General features: G+C 39.0%; 1 protein-coding gene across 3 annotated transcripts in view; it reads left to right on the top strand.

The window, feature by feature from the left end:
* GRID2 (glutamate ionotropic receptor delta type subunit 2) overlaps positions 1 to 18,258 on the top strand; it is a 1,644,075-nt gene that overhangs the window by 1,592,102 nt on the left and 33,715 nt on the right. For 2 of the 3 annotated variants that reach the window (XM_027544060.1, XM_027544061.1), the window contains exon 15: positions 4,902 to 5,142. In XM_027544060.1, the coding sequence (XP_027399861.1) occupies positions 4,902 to 5,142 (241 nt within the window). Of the gene's footprint in view, positions 1 to 4,901; positions 5,143 to 7,825; positions 11,606 to 18,258 lie in introns of those variants that run through there. The other variant, XM_027544059.1, reaches the window with a different exon arrangement.

Genomic DNA, 18,258 nt, shown 5'->3' with positions numbered 1-18,258 from the left:
TCATCCCATCGTTCTTTAAGGCAGTGCATTAGATTTTACTAAACTTTCTTTACCTAATCCTTAAATAGTTTTAGTTATATAATAGAAAGGAAAGTGTAGTATAACTGTTCTGAGGGAATTTCCAAGATCATTGGATTGTGTGGGAAAAATGTATAGTAGCACTCTGGGCTTAGAGAACACTTCTGTTTCCTCAGAGCCCTGTAATCCAGGTCAGTCTGTGTTCCTGGAATTTGCTGTGGGCTGGTCAGAGCCTGACTGAGGAATTCTTTGGCCCAGTTTGTCTGTATATCCCCAAAGACAGGGTCTTCTGCAATGCCTCAGTTACCTGTGCTTTATGAGAACAACCAATAAAGATATCTTTGCGATGTGATGGTACTTGAAGGTGCATAGAGAAGTCTCTTTTTTTTTTTTTCTTTAACTAGAGTGTGTGTGGAAGGTTAACTTTTTTTTTGACTGGCCTGGCTCTTCATTGCTTTGCGCAGGCGTTCTCCAGTTGCAGCATATGGGCTCTAAGGCACATGGGCTTCAGTAGTTACAGCTCACAGGCCCAAGAGCACTCGGGCTTCAGTTCAGTTCTTGGGCTCTAGATCATTGGCTCAGTAGTTGTGGCCCACATGCTTAGCTGACCTGCAGGATGTATAATCTTCCCAGACCAGGGATCGAACCCATGTTCCCTGTATGGGCAGGCAGATTCATATCCACTGCACCACCAGAGGTCTCAGAAGTCTCTTTCTTTTCCCCTCAATAACTCCTACTACCAGTTTGCTGAAACTAAAAAACTCCTACCACCAGCTTGCTAAACCTAAAAAATTATACCGTTTTAAACACATTCTTTAGACTTGGTAAAGGCCCTTTACTCCTATGGAAATCAACATGGGTGATATAGAATATGTATATCTCGATGATTATTTTAAAAACCAAGTTATTTTCCAGGTGTTGAAATAATAAGGACACATCTTAAGTGGTACAAGATAGCACTAAGAAGAAAGAGTAAGCAACAATCCTTTCCTGAATGAATATGTGAACGAATGAAAGAATAAATTAGCATGAACTGAGCACTGAAATGATTTCAGTGTTGACCAGGGCATGCTAGCTGAATGTACAGTTGTGGTTTAACGGAAATTTTGTACCCAACTCAATGCCTGAAGTGAAATCACTATTTAGATATTTATTGAATAAATAGATGAATCGGTGGGAATGGAATAAATTAGAAAGTAGGATTAATGATAAGAAATAATAAGTAGACTCTGGAGGTAGGGTTCATTTACCAAAAACTCTGTTGAGCATATTCAATCCAAAAATATATGCTTGCTCCATGGGGGGTAAGGGAGGGAAGCTCAAGAAAGAGGGTAGATATTGTATAATTATGGCTGATTTACATTGTTGTGTGGCAGAAACTAACATAATATGTAAAGCTATTGTCCTTCAATTAAAAATAAATTTTTAAAAATAAAATTTAAAAATTTTTAATTAAATTAAAAATAAGTAAATATGTGCCTGCTCCATGTTGGGAAGTATGGAAGATGGTGAGTACATATTCTTGGAGGGGAACAGACATTAATCAAGTAACCACAAATAATTACAAATGATGATAAGTGCTGTCTGTGAAGGAAGACTCTTCCACTTCCAGACACTGACCAATATATATCGTGTGGCAGGAGTAGAAAGACAGGGAAATTTGGGAGCTCATTTTGTACTCAGATATGTTCTCATTAAGAAGATACTGTTGTAGTTTCTTTTCATTTTTACAGGTACCTGTAAATTCACATTTAAGAAGAAGTTATTTCTTTTAGGGATACTATTTTTTCTTTCAATATATTCAGTAGTGCCCTGACTACCTAGTGTCTTTAGGTAGGCAAATACCTACAGTGTCAGTTTACTAATGGTGTCTGAATGATATTCATAGATAAGCCAAGCAAGCGACGACGCTGAGGGTGTGGGTGACGGTGCCTCACAGGCCCACAGAGAGTTGCTCCTATGGCTCAAGCAACTATTTCTCAAGTATATTCCTCAAAATTTTAGCTCTAAAGCAAATAAGAAAGGGGGATGAAAGTCTTATAAATTTAGGAAATGCTGGAGTAAACAAAAATCATAAACGTTTTCTTTTCTACAGGTCTTCTCAAAGCCTTTAATAGGCTGCCTTATTCTGGTAAATTTCCAAGAGAGTGTTGCTCAGAGTTGATGACCACAAGACCGCCCCCCCACACTTTTTTTTTTTTTTTTTTTCACAGAAACCCTCTAGGCACTAGGGTCCCTTGGAACACACTTCTGGAAATTCTGGAAATGCAAATGACCTTATCTGGGATGGAGGCTGGAATAAGGGTGAAATAGAATCCATTAACACTCATAATCATTGTCATAAATTCACATTTACTGCCCTTTTTGAGCAACACTCTGAAGCAACAGAACTTTAGACCCATCAATTTCATAAGGAAGATGTCCAAGTTGTGAGGGAAGCTCCAATGCAATGTTGATCCCAGAGTGTCAGCAGGGTCACTGGGGCTGAGGCTGTGGGAAAACCCAAAGGTAGATGACAGAGACAGACAAATATCATATGATATCACTTATATGCAGAATCTTAAAAAAATGGTACAAATGAACTTGTTTACAAAATAGACTCACACACATAGAGAATGAACTTTTGGTTATGGGGCAGGAGGGGAGAGGTGGATGGATTGGGAGTCTGGGATTGACATGTACACACTGCTATATTTAAAATAATTAACCAACAAGAACCTATGGTATAGCATAGGAAATGCTGCTCAATATTCTGTAATAACCCAAATGAAAGAAGAATTTGAAAAAGAATAGATAATATGTATATGTATACCTGAATGACTTTGCTGTATACCTGAAACTAAGACAAAATTCTTTTGGAGTAACTACACTCCAAAAGAAAATGAAAATTAAGAAATAGAGGCTTAACTCTCCATCGTAGCCCTTAGGGCTGGTATTACTCTTGTTTAGCTCTGGTTGAATGTTGATTATCATCAAGCTCATACTTATAGACATGTGGATGACATGAACAGATAAAAAAGGTGAATGCATCACCGAAAGTGAGTTATTTATTCTGTCCAGATTGGCTTCTCTCCAAAGTTTTAAGCAGCCTGTCATCAGATAATACAAGAGCTGGGACAAGAGTACAATATGGGTCCACATATCCTAAGTCTGGGAGAAGGCAATGGCACCCCACTCCAGTACTCTTGCCTGGAAAATCCCATGGAAGAGGAGCCTGGTAGGCTGCAGTCCATGGGGTCGCTAAGAGTTGGACACGACTGAGAAACTTCACTTTCACTTTTCACTTTCATGCATTGGAGGAGGAAATGGCAACCCACTGCAGTGTTCTTGCCTGGAGAATCCCAGGGACGCGGGAGCCTGGTGGGCTGCCGTCTATGGGGTCGCACAGAGTCGGACACGACTGAAGTGACTTAGCAGCAGCAGCAGCATCCTAAGTCTGGGCTTCCCTGTGGCTCAGACGGTAAGAATCTGCCCATAATACAGAAGACCTGGGTTCGATCCATGGATTGGGAAGATCCCCTAGAGGAGGGCATGGCAATGCATTCTGGTATTCTTGCCTGGAGAATCCTAACTATAAGAATCAGGTTAAATTCTGCTAGATAAAATATGTTCTGTCCTCTTATCTTGATACATATACCTTCACGACCCCTAGGACATCAGGTTTGGGTTTCTAATTCATGACCAGCTAAGAGTTCCATGCTGATTCAGTGGCACAAGGAACTGACCTCTGGTTCCCCTTCCACCCACACAGTGAGGGGTTTCCCACACATAGGTGTGTGTGCCTGAGCTTGCACGTTGAACTCTATTGGCACCCCCCAAATACCACCACAGAGACCTGTATGTACCCCTCGCTTTGAGACCTGCTCTCATAATCAGACATGGAAATAGGCCTTTATGGGCCCTGGCGGGGCACTCTGAGCTGCCTGGGCAGGAAATGTCAGGGAACTATGCAGATGGTACCCACTCTGGAATGCTCATGACCTTGGCCCTGACTGTTCTCACCCTGTGAGAAGGGGCACAGCTGGAAGAGGGCCAGAACTAGGCAAGTCTGAGGTAGAGCCCAAAGAGTTTGGAATTGAGAGTAAAAACTCTATGAAAAGTATACATTTTAAAAGCTGCAGTCTTTGCAGCTACCCCCACCCCCACCCCAGACTCCGGAAGTGAGTAAAAGAAGAAAAAGGGTACTTCTTATTTGAATTTAACTACTTCTGAAAGCCTCTGGTCAACTTTTCTTCTTGTTCCCCAAGGTAAGATTACTTCGCCTTTGGCATTAAAAGGAAACTAGATCAGTTGTGTGAAAAACCCAAAATGATGTATTTTATCAACTTCAGACTTGTCCCAAGGCTTTCTCTCACACTGTGTTAAATAATAGAAGTCTGTTTAATTGAATTCCTTTGTCTGTAGCATATGCTGGGTGACATTATGCCAGCATCTTGCTCTAAGCAGCAAAACGTTCTTCGTAAAAGCATTAAGATCCAGAGCGTCTTTCTGGATATAGGGTAGGAACACAGAACTGCAGCAGCTTGAAACCACATAAAAACAGTGCCTCCGAAATGTAATTGCAAAAACACATCACGATAAACCAGGGCAGGGGGTAGGTAATATTTAGTATTCTAAAATGAATATTAAAGAAAAAAAAAAAGAGGGGAGAGGGAAGAATATAAGAATGGAGAGAGGAAAGCACTTGTGGCACAAATCTTATCTAAAGAACTTAACTTTATAATGTTTTGCATGTCCTAACATTCTGCCCATAGGCTAATCTATATGTTTATTTCCCCTTGACAGCCACCATCCTTTAGAGATGGGGTTATTAACGGATATATTGTGGACTGAGGCAGTTAACCACGTCTGCAGTAACACGTGATTGTGTGTTTCACCCCAAGGATCCTGGAGCTTCAGCAGAATGGTGACATGGACATTCTGAAGCACAAATGGTGGCCCAAGAATGGGCAGTGTGACCTGTACTCCTCAGTGGACACAAAGCAGAAAGGAGGCGCCCTGGACATAAAGAGCTTTGCAGGGGTTTTTTGTATCCTCGCTGCTGGCATTGTCCTCTCCTGCTTTATAGCCATGCTGGAGACGTGGTGGAACAAGAGGAAAGGCTCCCGGGTTCCATCGAAAGAGGTACTTGATTGAAAGCTTTTGCACTATGTTGAGCGAACACACGGGCTGTGTTTCCAGGGAGGGTCATCACAGGGAAGGGGATGGTGGTTGGGGGTAGGATTTGTTTCTTCTTTCCTTGAAGAATGAAAATAAACTTATGAAATGTAAAAATTGGTAAGATCAATACCAATTTTCATTTTTAAGACATCCCAGATCCATTAAGAGGAAACGATAGCATTTGAAAGACTGACAGTTTCATGAGCCATAATGGGCCTTGAAATACTCCTGAATCTTAGGATAGACTAGGTCTATGATTTTTCTAAAGGCTGTGATTCCCTTGACCATTTAACGAAGACACTTATTATTTTATTTCAAGTAGCTGTTTAACTTATAGGTAAATTACTAGTGTCTCTGAGATTCGGCCTAAGAAATGCAATGTTACAGTAAAATAATCAGTTTTCTCTTCACTGCCAGAGACTGCATCCCTCTGTCTGCATGTAGACCTAGAGAAGTGATCATATGTTTTCAGCCCTTTGATGACTAAGTTTAACAAATCCATACCATGGAATCATCTAGAATTCCATTTTTCATCTTTCCTCCTGGATCAGCTTAACTCCAGGGCCATATTAAAATTTTTCCAGAGATTTGAAAGAAAAATTTCAGAGTTACATATATCTTTTAAAGTGCCCTGTGCTTTATTTTCATCAAAAAAAAAAAAAGTGGGATTTATAAATTTTCAGAGACTATCTGAAGTTAAACTACTTGATTTATTTATCTTACTTCCACTGGATCAAAAGGTGAAAAAAGAATTTAATAATGAACTCATATTCACTAAAGCTTCACAAATTGAAATGAAAAATGACCTGAATTTGCTGAATAATTTGATTTGCTGGATAGTTTCAAAGAAAGACAGTTTTAAGCTTTCTGTAACTAGACCTTGGCTAACTTACGCCTAAGTAAATCCTAAGAGGATCTGCTTTAAGGTGCAAATAAAAATGACTTCTTATTTGCATGATTTTTGCATGTTAATATATTCTTTCAAACAGATTGTTTCCTAAAATTTTCTGAGGATTCCTTCCTACCACCTTATACGAAAAATTGATCAGCACCATTTATAAGGAAAAGCTTGGCTTGGCAAAGATAAATTTTAGCTTCCTACCTGTCTGAGTGATCATACATTCTAAATTAGTGGGGTATAAACTAAAAATTAATCAGATTTTTCTGTAGTGTTTTCTTTGTGGAATAAACTTCTGGTATCTCTACTGACACTGATTCAGTGCCAAAGACCACATTAATGCAACATTATAGCCGAGACATCATAGTCTCAAAAATCTGAAAATTAAGGACTCCCCAAGCTCCTTATATTTTGAATTACTATACATGATATTAAATTTTTGCATTATTATATCTGTTGATGGATGACTACATTATAGTTGCTGTGGGAACCATAAAATTCTATCTTTCAACCCTCTAAAGTCTCAGTGATAATATTGCATTAATGGATATTTTTATTGGATTTTGAAATGAGAAAGGAGAAGGAAAAACAGTGATGCACATCAAAATATTTTTCACTGAGGAGCACTTTAATTGCACAATGAAAAAAATACATCCTCCTTTCTAATTCATAGCAGCTAATCCAGATCATATGAACAAATATTTTCTTTTATGACTAATAGATATTTTAAATTTTAATTTATTAGATATAATTAAATCCTCATAAATTTTGTTTATTGAACTTGGCTATAAAGAAGACTGATGAAAAGGACAATTTTCTTTCCTGCCAGTTTTATTTTTCAAATATTGGGCTTTAATGCTCACTTTTAGTGAAAGTCCTAAGAAATTTATAAATTAATTTCAACTCCAGAAATATGAGATTTTACTTCCTTTTTCTTCATTAAGCACCTTCTTACTAAGATTCTATTAGCGTAGCTCAAAGTGTCTTTGATTTAGAGGCCATTTAGTATTAAGCTGGCCCTAAACTGAAGCTGTCACTCACATGTCATGACTTGAAGGGGTCTCTAAAGCTTCTTTTGCTGACCTCACAACATTGAATCATTTAGGCTCTAGGTAACTTGAGTGTATGAAATCCCTCAATCAGAAACTGATTCTCTTGTGTTGAATGTTGCTCTCTCTAAACAATCTCACATGTTTCTAGCTGAAAGAGAAATAACCCTTTAACAGTCACTAACACTTTAGTGTGAACTAGCATATCAACATAGTATGACTTATCTCCAAGAATGGAAAGTTAAGGTTAGGAGTGAATAGAAGAAAGAAACAAAACCCAACTTGGAATGAGACATCCTGAAGAAGAAGGAAGCATGCAAATAGAAGAGGGGGGGGTGGGGGAATGTGCAGCCCAAACCATACATTCTGTTTGTATAACTTTGCCTGGGTCTGTCCCTGCTCTCGTAGAAGGCAATCACCCATCTACTACTCCCATATTTTGTAGTTGCATGTGGCATTTGCTCATTTAAGAACTTTCATTGCAAGAAAAAGATAGATAACCTTATCTTAGAATCATATGGGTACCCCCATAACCTAGCACAGTGCCCGGCTCATATTAGGTGCTCAATAAATATTTGTTAACTGAATAAACCCCAAAGTTCAGTTCATTACCTATCATGTTTGCTGAACTACTTTTTATTTTTTTAACCATGGAAGCTAGTACTGATGAGAACCTTATCTTCTTTTTCTTCATCTCCAGGATGACAAGGAAATTGACCTGGAGCACCTCCATAGACGTGTAAATAGCTTGTGCACAGATGACGACAGCCCCCATAAACAGTTTTCCACCTCGTCAATTGACTTGACCCCTCTGGACATTGACACTTTGCCAACACGACAAGCACTGGAGCAAATCAGTGATTTCAGGAACACTCATATTACCACAACAACCTTTATCCCAGAGCAGATCCAGACTCTTAGCCGCACACTGTCAGCTAAAGCTGCCTCTGGTTTCGCTTTTGGCAACGTGCCTGAGCACCGAACTGGCCCTTTTAGGCACAGGGCACCTAATGGGGGCTTTTTCAGGAGTCCTATCAAAACAATGTCATCTATTCCTTATCAACCAACTCCTACCCTGGGGCTCAATCTGGGTAACGATCCAGACCGAGGCACTTCCATATGAGAATCCAACAAAATCTCTCCACTGTTTCTCTTGTAGGACTCCCTTTGCAAGGAGCAACTGTAAGATTGTGGGACTAACATGGATGTAACTTTTTTTTTTAATCAGGATTATTAGTAACAGTTCTAGTTCTTTCTCTCTACCCTCTCCCTCTTCTCTCTCCTCTACTTCTTTCTCTCTCTTCTTCCCTCTCTTTCCAGACATCTTCTTCTTCCACGTTGTTTCATTACTCAATTTGTACCCCCCAGAAGGTAGTATACTAGGATCCTATTAGACTGCTTTTCATATACTGTACTTCAAGAATAGGAAACATGCACTGAGTATACTAGGAGTATATGCAGGATTAATTTTACATAAAGGCCTCTTCTGTAACATTTCTCTATTTTTAAAACTATAATTGCAATAACTTCAGTCTTTTTACATTCTTCTGCTGCATCCATAAAATGCTCCACTGCTGTCGAGTGTCCTTTGACTATGGACCAAAGGCAACCCCTGCAGTGTTTATAGAATAATTTAAAGACCATTCAGGCCACATAATATGAGAATGCAATTTTGTAGGATTACAAAAAAGCCATTAATATGCCAGTCAAGACTACAGTTAAAACTACTCTTGCACTGCAACAGTGCATATGACCTTTATGTGATTGTACAGTATTAAAAAGGTTTTTTTGCTTATGTACAGTAAACTTTATCATATGGCAGCAGCCTCTATTGTGTTAAATAAATTAGTATCTCATATATACATATATATGCACCTATATAATGTGTATATATATTCAAAGGCGGCCATTGCTATTGCAATTCATTTAATAAAGCTTTAGTTTAAAAAAAAAAAAGTATTGTATACAGGAACTATGTATAGTGCAGGGGGTCTTTTCAGTTAGAAAAGGCAGGTTGCTTTAATGTTATTCTGACTCGCATTGTTTGCCAACAGAGAATATTTTATACTTTTGTTATTAAAACATCCAGGGCGATTTAATATTTGTTCCTAGATGTAACTCATTCGAATAGATTTCTGCATTTGTTATTCAGCAATGTATAAAGCTAACCTTGATAATTTTACTTTTAATTAATTATCTAAATGGAAAATGTTGTTAGCCGAACCACATCCACCACAGCACAGAGAGCTCTATCCGAGTTTAGATGTAGATCATTGGAGGTTAATAAATTCTCTTCGAAAGCAGTGAGCCAATCAATACAACTGCAGTTGGGGAGAGATGGGAGCCCTGAAGAAATATTGATGTGGCCTTAATTACTGTCATACATTATCCTAAAGAAGAAAATATAACAACCCTACCGGGCTCTCACCTTCACCCCCTTTTTTATTCAGTTCTATTTGGAGGAGTCATGTATTTTTTACATTAGTGCCAAGTGTGTAGAAGGATGACAACAAAAGCAGTGCCTCTGTGCACAATCCTTTGAAAGTAGCATTCTCACCTTTTAGAAACGTAGAAAGAGTTTTGTTTGTAATCCTTCAATTAAAATGTGGTAAGTAGGAAGCAAGAACTTATCCCGTGTTTTTACGCAGCCATAGACTTACTTTATTCTAATTCATTCCATGGCTAGGACTGATATAGGAATCAACCTATGTGATTTGCTTTAGGAGAAATTAAAAGATATATTCTTAAGGTATATTATATTTTGATGCTAATTCTGTTCTGGGGAGCATCTTGTCCTGTCACTGTTTTTGTACTAAATTGTCAAATATTGTCTACTGTGTAAGGCAGAAAATTTTCTTATCATGCGAAACCATTTTGTTTCCAGGGTAACAAGTATCTAAGTGCATGCACAACTTGTTTTCCCTTGTAACATCCATGATCTCATTCACGACTCTGATTTTAAAACAAAAAACCTTTACAACAAGCTATATAGGGACATACCAGATGTTGCAGTGATTTTAGCTATCAACAAACTGTTAACCATGTACAATATTTAAAATAGGCCTATTTTGATGTATTGCCTATTATACAAATACACAAACCACTTTTTGAAGGCCTCAGTTATGAGTGACAGAGCTTTCTGTGTATAATTTGTCTAAATAATTTGTCTAATAAAAATGTTTTCTAAACTTGCTCTCCTACCATTGAAGTCTTAACTATACAATTTGAAAATGCTTACCCTCTCACAGATAGAACTGAATTTTTCTAAAAATTTATCTTGAACTAAAGCATAACACACATTAAGTTTTGCTAGAAGAACGATACTATGAGTGGCTTTCTAGAAACAGTACCAACTGATGTTCTAAACCAATTCAAGACTGCCTTCTACTATTAGAGACTATTTGAATCAATGATATATTTGTTTTCCTTTGTGAACATCTCATGAGCACCTTTTTGGGAAAGATTTATCCTGTTTCATGTAAACAATGCAGCCATTATAATAATAGTAGGATGAGGGTTTGTTACTTTTAAAAAAAGTTAAAGGTAATTATTAAACTTAGAATTTGTGTATTAATATTTGCTTTGCTGTTGGGGAAATATTCATTATGCTGAATCTATTAATTTGGAAATTGACTCCCACGTTATTTCTAATAGAGTGTTATTTTCTGCATTTGAACTACCATATTTAATTCTTCTAGCATTTAATTCATTCAATGGAGATATATCTGAAAACATTCAATTTAGCTTAAAATCTCTACTTTTCTATGATTTTTAAATGTTGAAACTAGAAGGAACTGTAGCAAGCTAGACTATTTTACAGATAAGAAAACATAAGATGCTGAGAAGCTGTGACTCTCCCCAATATTTGACAATCTGAGTCTTTTTAAACTCTGCTGTGCGTCAGTCACGCTCACTCAGAGCCTAATCGGTGGTGCATTTGAGGAATGGCTCAGGTACAATGACTCCACCCACTCCTCTCTCGCCAAGCTTAGGCTGCAAAGCTCTAGAACCTTCCTTCCTCTTCGGGGACCACTTAGAGCATCTGATTCACCTTCTCATTTTACAGATGGGAAAGTGAGGACCTCAAGCTGCATCAGGTCGCAGCTAGTGGCGGGACTTGGGGCATCTTGCTTCCGCCCTGTGGTACTTCCGTTAGCCCAGTGCTCACCCTGACCCTCACCACTTCCACCAAACTTGCTTATTTCAAAACAAGACAAACACCCTACATACACATACTTTTATTCCACTCAGATGTCAAACTTATTCCACTGGTGAATTATTAAGAGAATTGGTTGTCCCTTTCAACCCCATCAGAAGTTATGTACAGGGTTTTGGTTTAATTCTACATTAGAAGATTGTGAGACCTTCTTTCTTCCTCATACATAATGAACTACAGGCAATTTGTCATTTTCTCAATTATGTTATTTTTCATCTCTTTTAGTTTGGTTGGTTGTCAACTGAATAAATACTTTAAAAAATAGACTTTGCTGGACGGTACTTTGCTTCATCAATTAGAAAGAAAGATGAGAAAAATCAATTTATCCTACATAATACCTTTAAAGCTACAAAATTGGATAACAAATTATAAGTATTCTATAATCAGAATTTTGGGATGGTGAAACACATTTTGAATTATGAGAATAGTAAATGAATCAGAGCTAATAACTTTTGTGCTAGTAAACATAGCTTTTATTCTTAAATATACATCTCATGATAATTGATAAAACTCAATGGGCTCACTAGAAATGGGCTTCCCTCTAGAGTGTTTTTATTTCTAAAAATGAATCTTTTATCCAGTCCTTGTGATCAGATATTAATAAATGACTAGTAATTGTGACATTTTATAAAAATCATTTCGATTTTTTTGCAAAACATTTATTTATTTGGCTGCACCAGGTCTTAGTTGCAGCATGTGGAGATCTAGTTCCCTGACCGGGAATCGAACCTGGGCCCCCTGAGATGGAAGTACAGTCTTAGCCACTGGACCACCAGGGAAGTCCCTCAGCAAATTTTAATAAGCACCATCTCATGAGGTAGCATCTATGAGCTCCCTTGGATGGAAATGACTTACCTGACATTGAAAAATTAGGAGATAAAGCTTCTTAGATTTGATAGATATAATTCAATTCTGTTAGTGTTGACTGAAAACCTGTTACGTAAAGCCACAGTGCTAAGCAGTTACATATCACACAGATGAAGACATTTTCACGAATGGGTCTGGATGTGTTCGAGGGCACCGGCCTTTCCTTGTCCTTACTCAACATGCAGGATGTGGGGGCCACCTTACAGACTTTCTAGGGTGGCAGAATTAGTCACCCCAAACCAGTATCTCCTCAGGGGCCTGGACAGTCCAGCTGACTGGACCAGTCCATCCTGGAAGTTCTCATGCGCTGACTGAGTCCGCCATCTTAGATTCAGATTCCTTCCACAAGGAAGACTTGGAAATCTCCCAAAATGCCAGACCATGAGGCCAAATTTTCAAAAACATGAAAATCACCCTGCGACACGGGGAAACTGCTGTCTAACCCGTGCTCCTGGTCCATAGGACTCGAAGACTGATTCCTTCCCTCAGGCATCCGCATCAGAGTGGCACAGACCAGGACGCTCATTTTCTGTCCCTGCAGATAATCCCTCGGGATGATTAGAGCACTGTAGACTTTCCAACAACTTGCTTCAGAGGGACCAAACACAAGAAATCTTATTAAGGCTACTCTTCAACTTTCATAAATTTTTATTTGAATTGCAAATAAGGCTCCTAGTTACTGTTCCTGTCTCCTAAGACACAGGATACACCGTGACCTAGGATCCGGATGAAAGTAAAGTGTTTTACAGGCTGCCCACCACGAGGACAGCCTCCAATCCACACACACCCCCAGGAGAACAAAAAAGACGTGGTTTTGTTGCATTTTGCAGAGCTGCACAGAGGCACAGAGCGCCCGCACCACCTAACGATTCAGCCTGCCGTGGGAACAGAAACACTAAATGAGCTGCCGCTGGTTTTCTCACCTGACTTTGCCTACTTTCTTTTTTTCAGTAGCTTTTGTTTGTTTCCATGGAATATTAGTGGAACAATGGAACAAAGCAAATATTGTTCAAAGTTGATAAATTTTTGCATATCTAAAAGCTCTACCCTAACTTGCTATTACACACCATTTAAGACAAAGGATCGTCTTTGGACTGATTTTGCGCGTTTCTGGGATTTATTCCCAGTGGAGATGAGAAACTGTTGTGTCTGCACTTGTTACCTACCTTGTGCCACAAACATACCTTTCTGGACTTCGTTAAGAATGAGGCCCCTTTTTCCTTTCGGAAAAACTCTATAGGTTCCAACCTATTGAATTGGCAACATATTTCAAAAGTCTCAAATTGTCTGTGATATGATAGAAAATTCCAAAATTTTTACACTAATTATCATTAATTAAAAACTAAGCTTTCATAGCAGCTATTTCAAAAGAAGAAGCATATGTCACAAAATCAAAGAACAGTAAAATGTCAGAACCAGAGAGGGACAGAATAATAAATACAAATATTTTAATAGGTAATTTTCCTGCCATAAAATTTGAAGTAGAAGTAGAGGCAAACTTTAATTTTTAAAGTTGTTTTATTTTTAAATTGGTGCTATTGAAAATTCTAGGAATCAAGTAGCCTATACTTATGGCTATTTTTAATTTAAAAAATTAAACATCAGTATTGGACAAATTACAGTTTGCTTACTCACTACCCAAAGGGTTCATAATAGGGGGCCTTTAAGAATTATTCTAATGTGAAATAAAATGAGGTTCAATTTGCAAAATTTTAAGTTATATAAAACTTTCCAGAATCATAGCCATTTCATTGAGCAAGGGATACCTCTATCTATTTCACACTAGATAAATAAGGAGTTGATAGGTGATATTTAATTCCTCTTCAGAACTGTGTTAAAATTGACTTTCAAATAGTTAATGCTATTTGAAGTTAATGCTAGCCCTCTGTTAATATCCATTTATAAAAGTTGGCTATAAGACTCATTTTTAGATATCAAAGCACAGTAAAATTAAGCTGAAAATAAAGGTGTCAACGTGCCCAGCTGTTTAGTTTGATTTTTTGTTCTAAAAATAGGTATTGATACCCAATGTGCTATAGAAGTAACTTCATCTACTTTTGTAGGTGATGTTAGAAAACACTTTGAACATTAGTTGTTAGATGGATTAGAGCCCCGTTATAGGTCTAATTGACATAATTGACACTAGATATCAAATGCAGAACTTTCATTCACACAATGCTTTTAATGAATATAATACTTTTTTCCAAATTAAGAATAAAAATTAAAAATAAGCAGTGCAGACCTTCCAGATTCAATTCTGCATAACCAAGCATTTTAAAACTTATTGCTCACTCACTCAGATTTCTCCATGGAAATGTCATGGTAAAAACAATTGTTCATAATCTGAGCAACACGTGAACAAAATCACCTCTCACACATGTAGTCTTTATAGTTTTTGGTGTGTCCAATTAACATGGTAAGTCCTATACTGCTTAATCACCAATTCATATATATTTAATTCTTTTTTGTTCATCATCATTAAATGACATTTTAATGATGTATTTTTTACTTCATAATAATGATTTCGTGTCTCTTTAAAAAAAATGAGTATTAATACATAGGCTGCAGAGAGAATATTAGGAACAAAACAACCACACAGGATCAATCGGTCCATTGATGGACACTGTCTGAGCACCTACTATGAGCAAGGCACCTAGGACAGAGCTTTCCTAAGTGGTGCACTAAGGCATACTCCTCAGCAGCAGGAGGTGGGAGGTGCTGAGGTATTGGTGCCCGCATCATCAGGGCATAGGGTGGGCCCCTGGCCAAGAGCTCTGCCCATGAGCTGTTTTATTCACTTACACCAAGACTTAGCTAAGAGAGCTTCCAAAGCTGGAGAAACAAAATAGACACATTTTAAACTTTGAATAAAAACTCATGGTTTAAGTAACATCAGAAGACAAGAATATGAATTATGATACACAGTACATTTAATTGTCAGATTAGTGCTATCAAGAGAATATTCTATGAGAAGAGAAGAAGAATGAGGCTGTGTGACTTGGGATGGTTTCATGGAGTAAGTAGAAATTTAGCCTAAGCATAGAGGAAAGGTCATGCATGTATGCTAAGTCACTTCAGTCATGTCTGACCCTTTGCGATCCCATGGACTGTAGCTCACCAGGCTCCTCTGTCCATGCAATTTCCCATGGCAAGTGGGTTGCCATGCCCTCCTCCAGGGGATCTTCCTGACTCAGGAATCGAACCACGTCTCTTATGGCTCCAGCATTGGCAGGCAGTTTCTTTCCAGTGGTAAAGGAAAGGTCAGAAGAATGCAAAAGGGCTTCCCAGTGGAGGGAACAATGCAACCAAAGCACAAGAAAGGGAGAGAATGCCCAGAAGAGCAGTAGCCCGCGATGTATAGAATGTGGTTTCACATCAGGAAGTAGCAGGAAGTGAAGCTGGGATGAGACTATGGGAAGATGCCTATAGACTGGGCACAAGAGATCATACTCTCCTGTTCATTCATCCATTCATGTATTCAGTGTATCATCACTGAGATCCTACTAAGTGCAGGAACTATCCTACGTGCTGGGGATACAGCAGTAAACAAGACAGAAATCCCTGCCCTCATGGCATTTACAATCAACTGAAGGATGAGATGGCTGGATGACATCACCAACTCAATGGACATGAGTTTGAGTAAACTCCGGGAGTGGGTGATGGACAGGGAGGCCTGGTGTGCTGCAGTCCACAGGGTCACAAAGACTTGGACACAACTGAGCAACTGAACTGAACTGAAGGATACAACTTATAAGCAGGATAAAAAAGTGAAGCACACTGTCTAATAGATGATTAAGTGCAGTAGAGAAAGACAAAGAGGAGGAGCAGGAAGGCCAGAGTGAAAGTGGGATTTGCTATATATTAAATAAGGTAACCAGGGAGGTCTCCCTAATAAGTCAATATTTAACTGAAGCTTTAAAGCAGCGGTCCCCAGCCTTTTTGGCACCAGGGGCCATTTCACGGAAGACAGTTTTTTCACGGACTGGGATAGGAGTAGGGGGACAGTCTCAGGATGATTCAAGTGCATCACATTTATTGGGTACTTTATTTCTATTATTATTACATCAGCTGCACCTTCAGTCATCAGGCATTAGATCCCAGAGTTTGGGGACCCCTCCCTTAAATGGAGTGAAAGAGTTAGTCATGCTGCTCTCTGAGGAAAGAACATCTAGACTTTGGGAACAGCTAGCACAAAGGCTGTGAGGTAGGGGTGTATGGGCACATTTGAAGAACAGTGGGAAAATCAATGTAGCTGGACCGGAATGGGTGATGAGAGGGAACGGAGTAAAAGAGCCCAGAGGGGAACACAGAACCCACTTATAAGGCTTTACAGAATGCCATGAGATTTTGGCTTTTATTCTGCGAGAGATGGGAAAATCATTGGTGTGTGTTGAGCACAGGGGAATGTTTGTTACTTATCCAACATGTTGATCACGAAGTCAGAAGTAAATCAATCTTGGGATCAAAGTGCTGCCACTTTCCCACCCTCCCTGGGGCCTAAATATTTGCCCGAAATTCAAGTGTTATGGGAGAGTGACATATGGTGCCAGTTGCTGGCTGTGCCTCCCTTTGAATTTCAGTCCTTGAACCATCAGAAGGAGATTGAAACAGGGCTGGTGTTCACAGAGGCTCATGACAATGGTGTGCTGGCGATCTCCATGGGCATTGGAGAGCCCACTGAAGAATTTAACTGAAGGAAAGATCAGGCTCTTAAAGAGGTGGTTTAAGAAGTTTAAGCTATTAGTGGTTCAGGGAATGGAACAGAAAAGAGGCCAGTGGAAACCTTGGGCAATGTAGTTCAGGTGTGAGCTGAGCTCAGTGGTAACTGAAGAAAGAGGTTACAGATGGCAGATATATTTTGAAAGAAGAATTAAGAGAACTTAATGGTTCACTGAATATAGAGTGTAAAAGAGAAAAAGAAATCATATATGACTGATTTTTCAAGGTTAGATGCTAGAAAAGTGGAAATAATTTTATCAGAAAGTGCTGAAGTCAGAAGAATATTTTCTCTTTTTTTAATCTTCATTTTTTCTTAAGTTGGGAAGTTTAAAATAGAAGAAATCATAGGATTGAGAACTGTTTATTTTCCTTTGGTTGAAGCTTGAGTGACAGACTCCTAACTGGTGTGGTGGGGGGAGGGGGACCTGAGGCATTGTCTAGAGTCCATGATTTTTCATCTGCGCTCCCCAGGTGCCTAAGAGTTCTCCTCAAGATTTCAGGGGATGCTGGTCTGCTGAGGTGGGGCCCCCTGGGCTTCAGTCAGAGCTACTTTTGCTCTGATCTCTTTACATATTTGACTTTCAGTGATATTTCCCCTACATTTCGAATAACACATTACTGACAGGTGACCAAGATTTCAAGTCAGATGTTTTCTGAGGCAACTCACTGCAGCAGTCAACATTTTCCATTGCCTCATTGTTACTCTTGCTTATAGTCTCCCTTTGTATTGTGTCCGAAGTTGCCCCAATTGGTTCTTTAAAATGTTACAGAACAAGCTCCATCCCTTGCTCCTCCATGACACTTATCATTTTGCCCACTTCCCTGGTGGCTCAGATGGTAAAGAATCTGCCTGCAATGCAGTGCAGGATACCCAGGTTTGATCCCTGGGTCGGGAAGATCCCCTGGAGAAGGGAATGGCTACTCACTCCAGCATTCTTGCCTAGAGAATTCTTGCCATAGACAGAGGAGCCTGGTGGGCTACAGTCCATGGGATTGCAGAGTCGGACACAACTGAGTGACTAATTCTTTGACCGCACAGTGAATACCCAGAATTGACCAAACTGTGACACTGTGACAGAGACTCAAATCCCATCATGGCAGCTTGACCCAGACCCAATACCTCCAAAGTCCTAACAGAAGAACAGGCTGGAACCAAGTTCCCTAGCTAAAAAAATTTAGGCTGGCTAGAACAACCATGGAGCAGACATACCTGAATAGAAATTCAAAGAAAATGTTCCAAATACAGGCTTGTCTTTTAAAAGAACAAACTAAAATTAGCCCAAACGTTACAAACACCTGCTATGTGAAAGCCAGTGTACTTGGCATGAGTC

The sequence above is a fragment of the Bos indicus x Bos taurus genome, chromosome 6, assembly GCF_003369695.1.
Source record: "Bos indicus x Bos taurus breed Angus x Brahman F1 hybrid chromosome 6, Bos_hybrid_MaternalHap_v2.0, whole genome shotgun sequence".
Lineage (NCBI taxonomy): Eukaryota > Metazoa > Chordata > Mammalia > Artiodactyla > Bovidae > Bos > Bos indicus x Bos taurus.
This window is presented reverse-complemented; position numbering and strand designations above follow the sequence as displayed.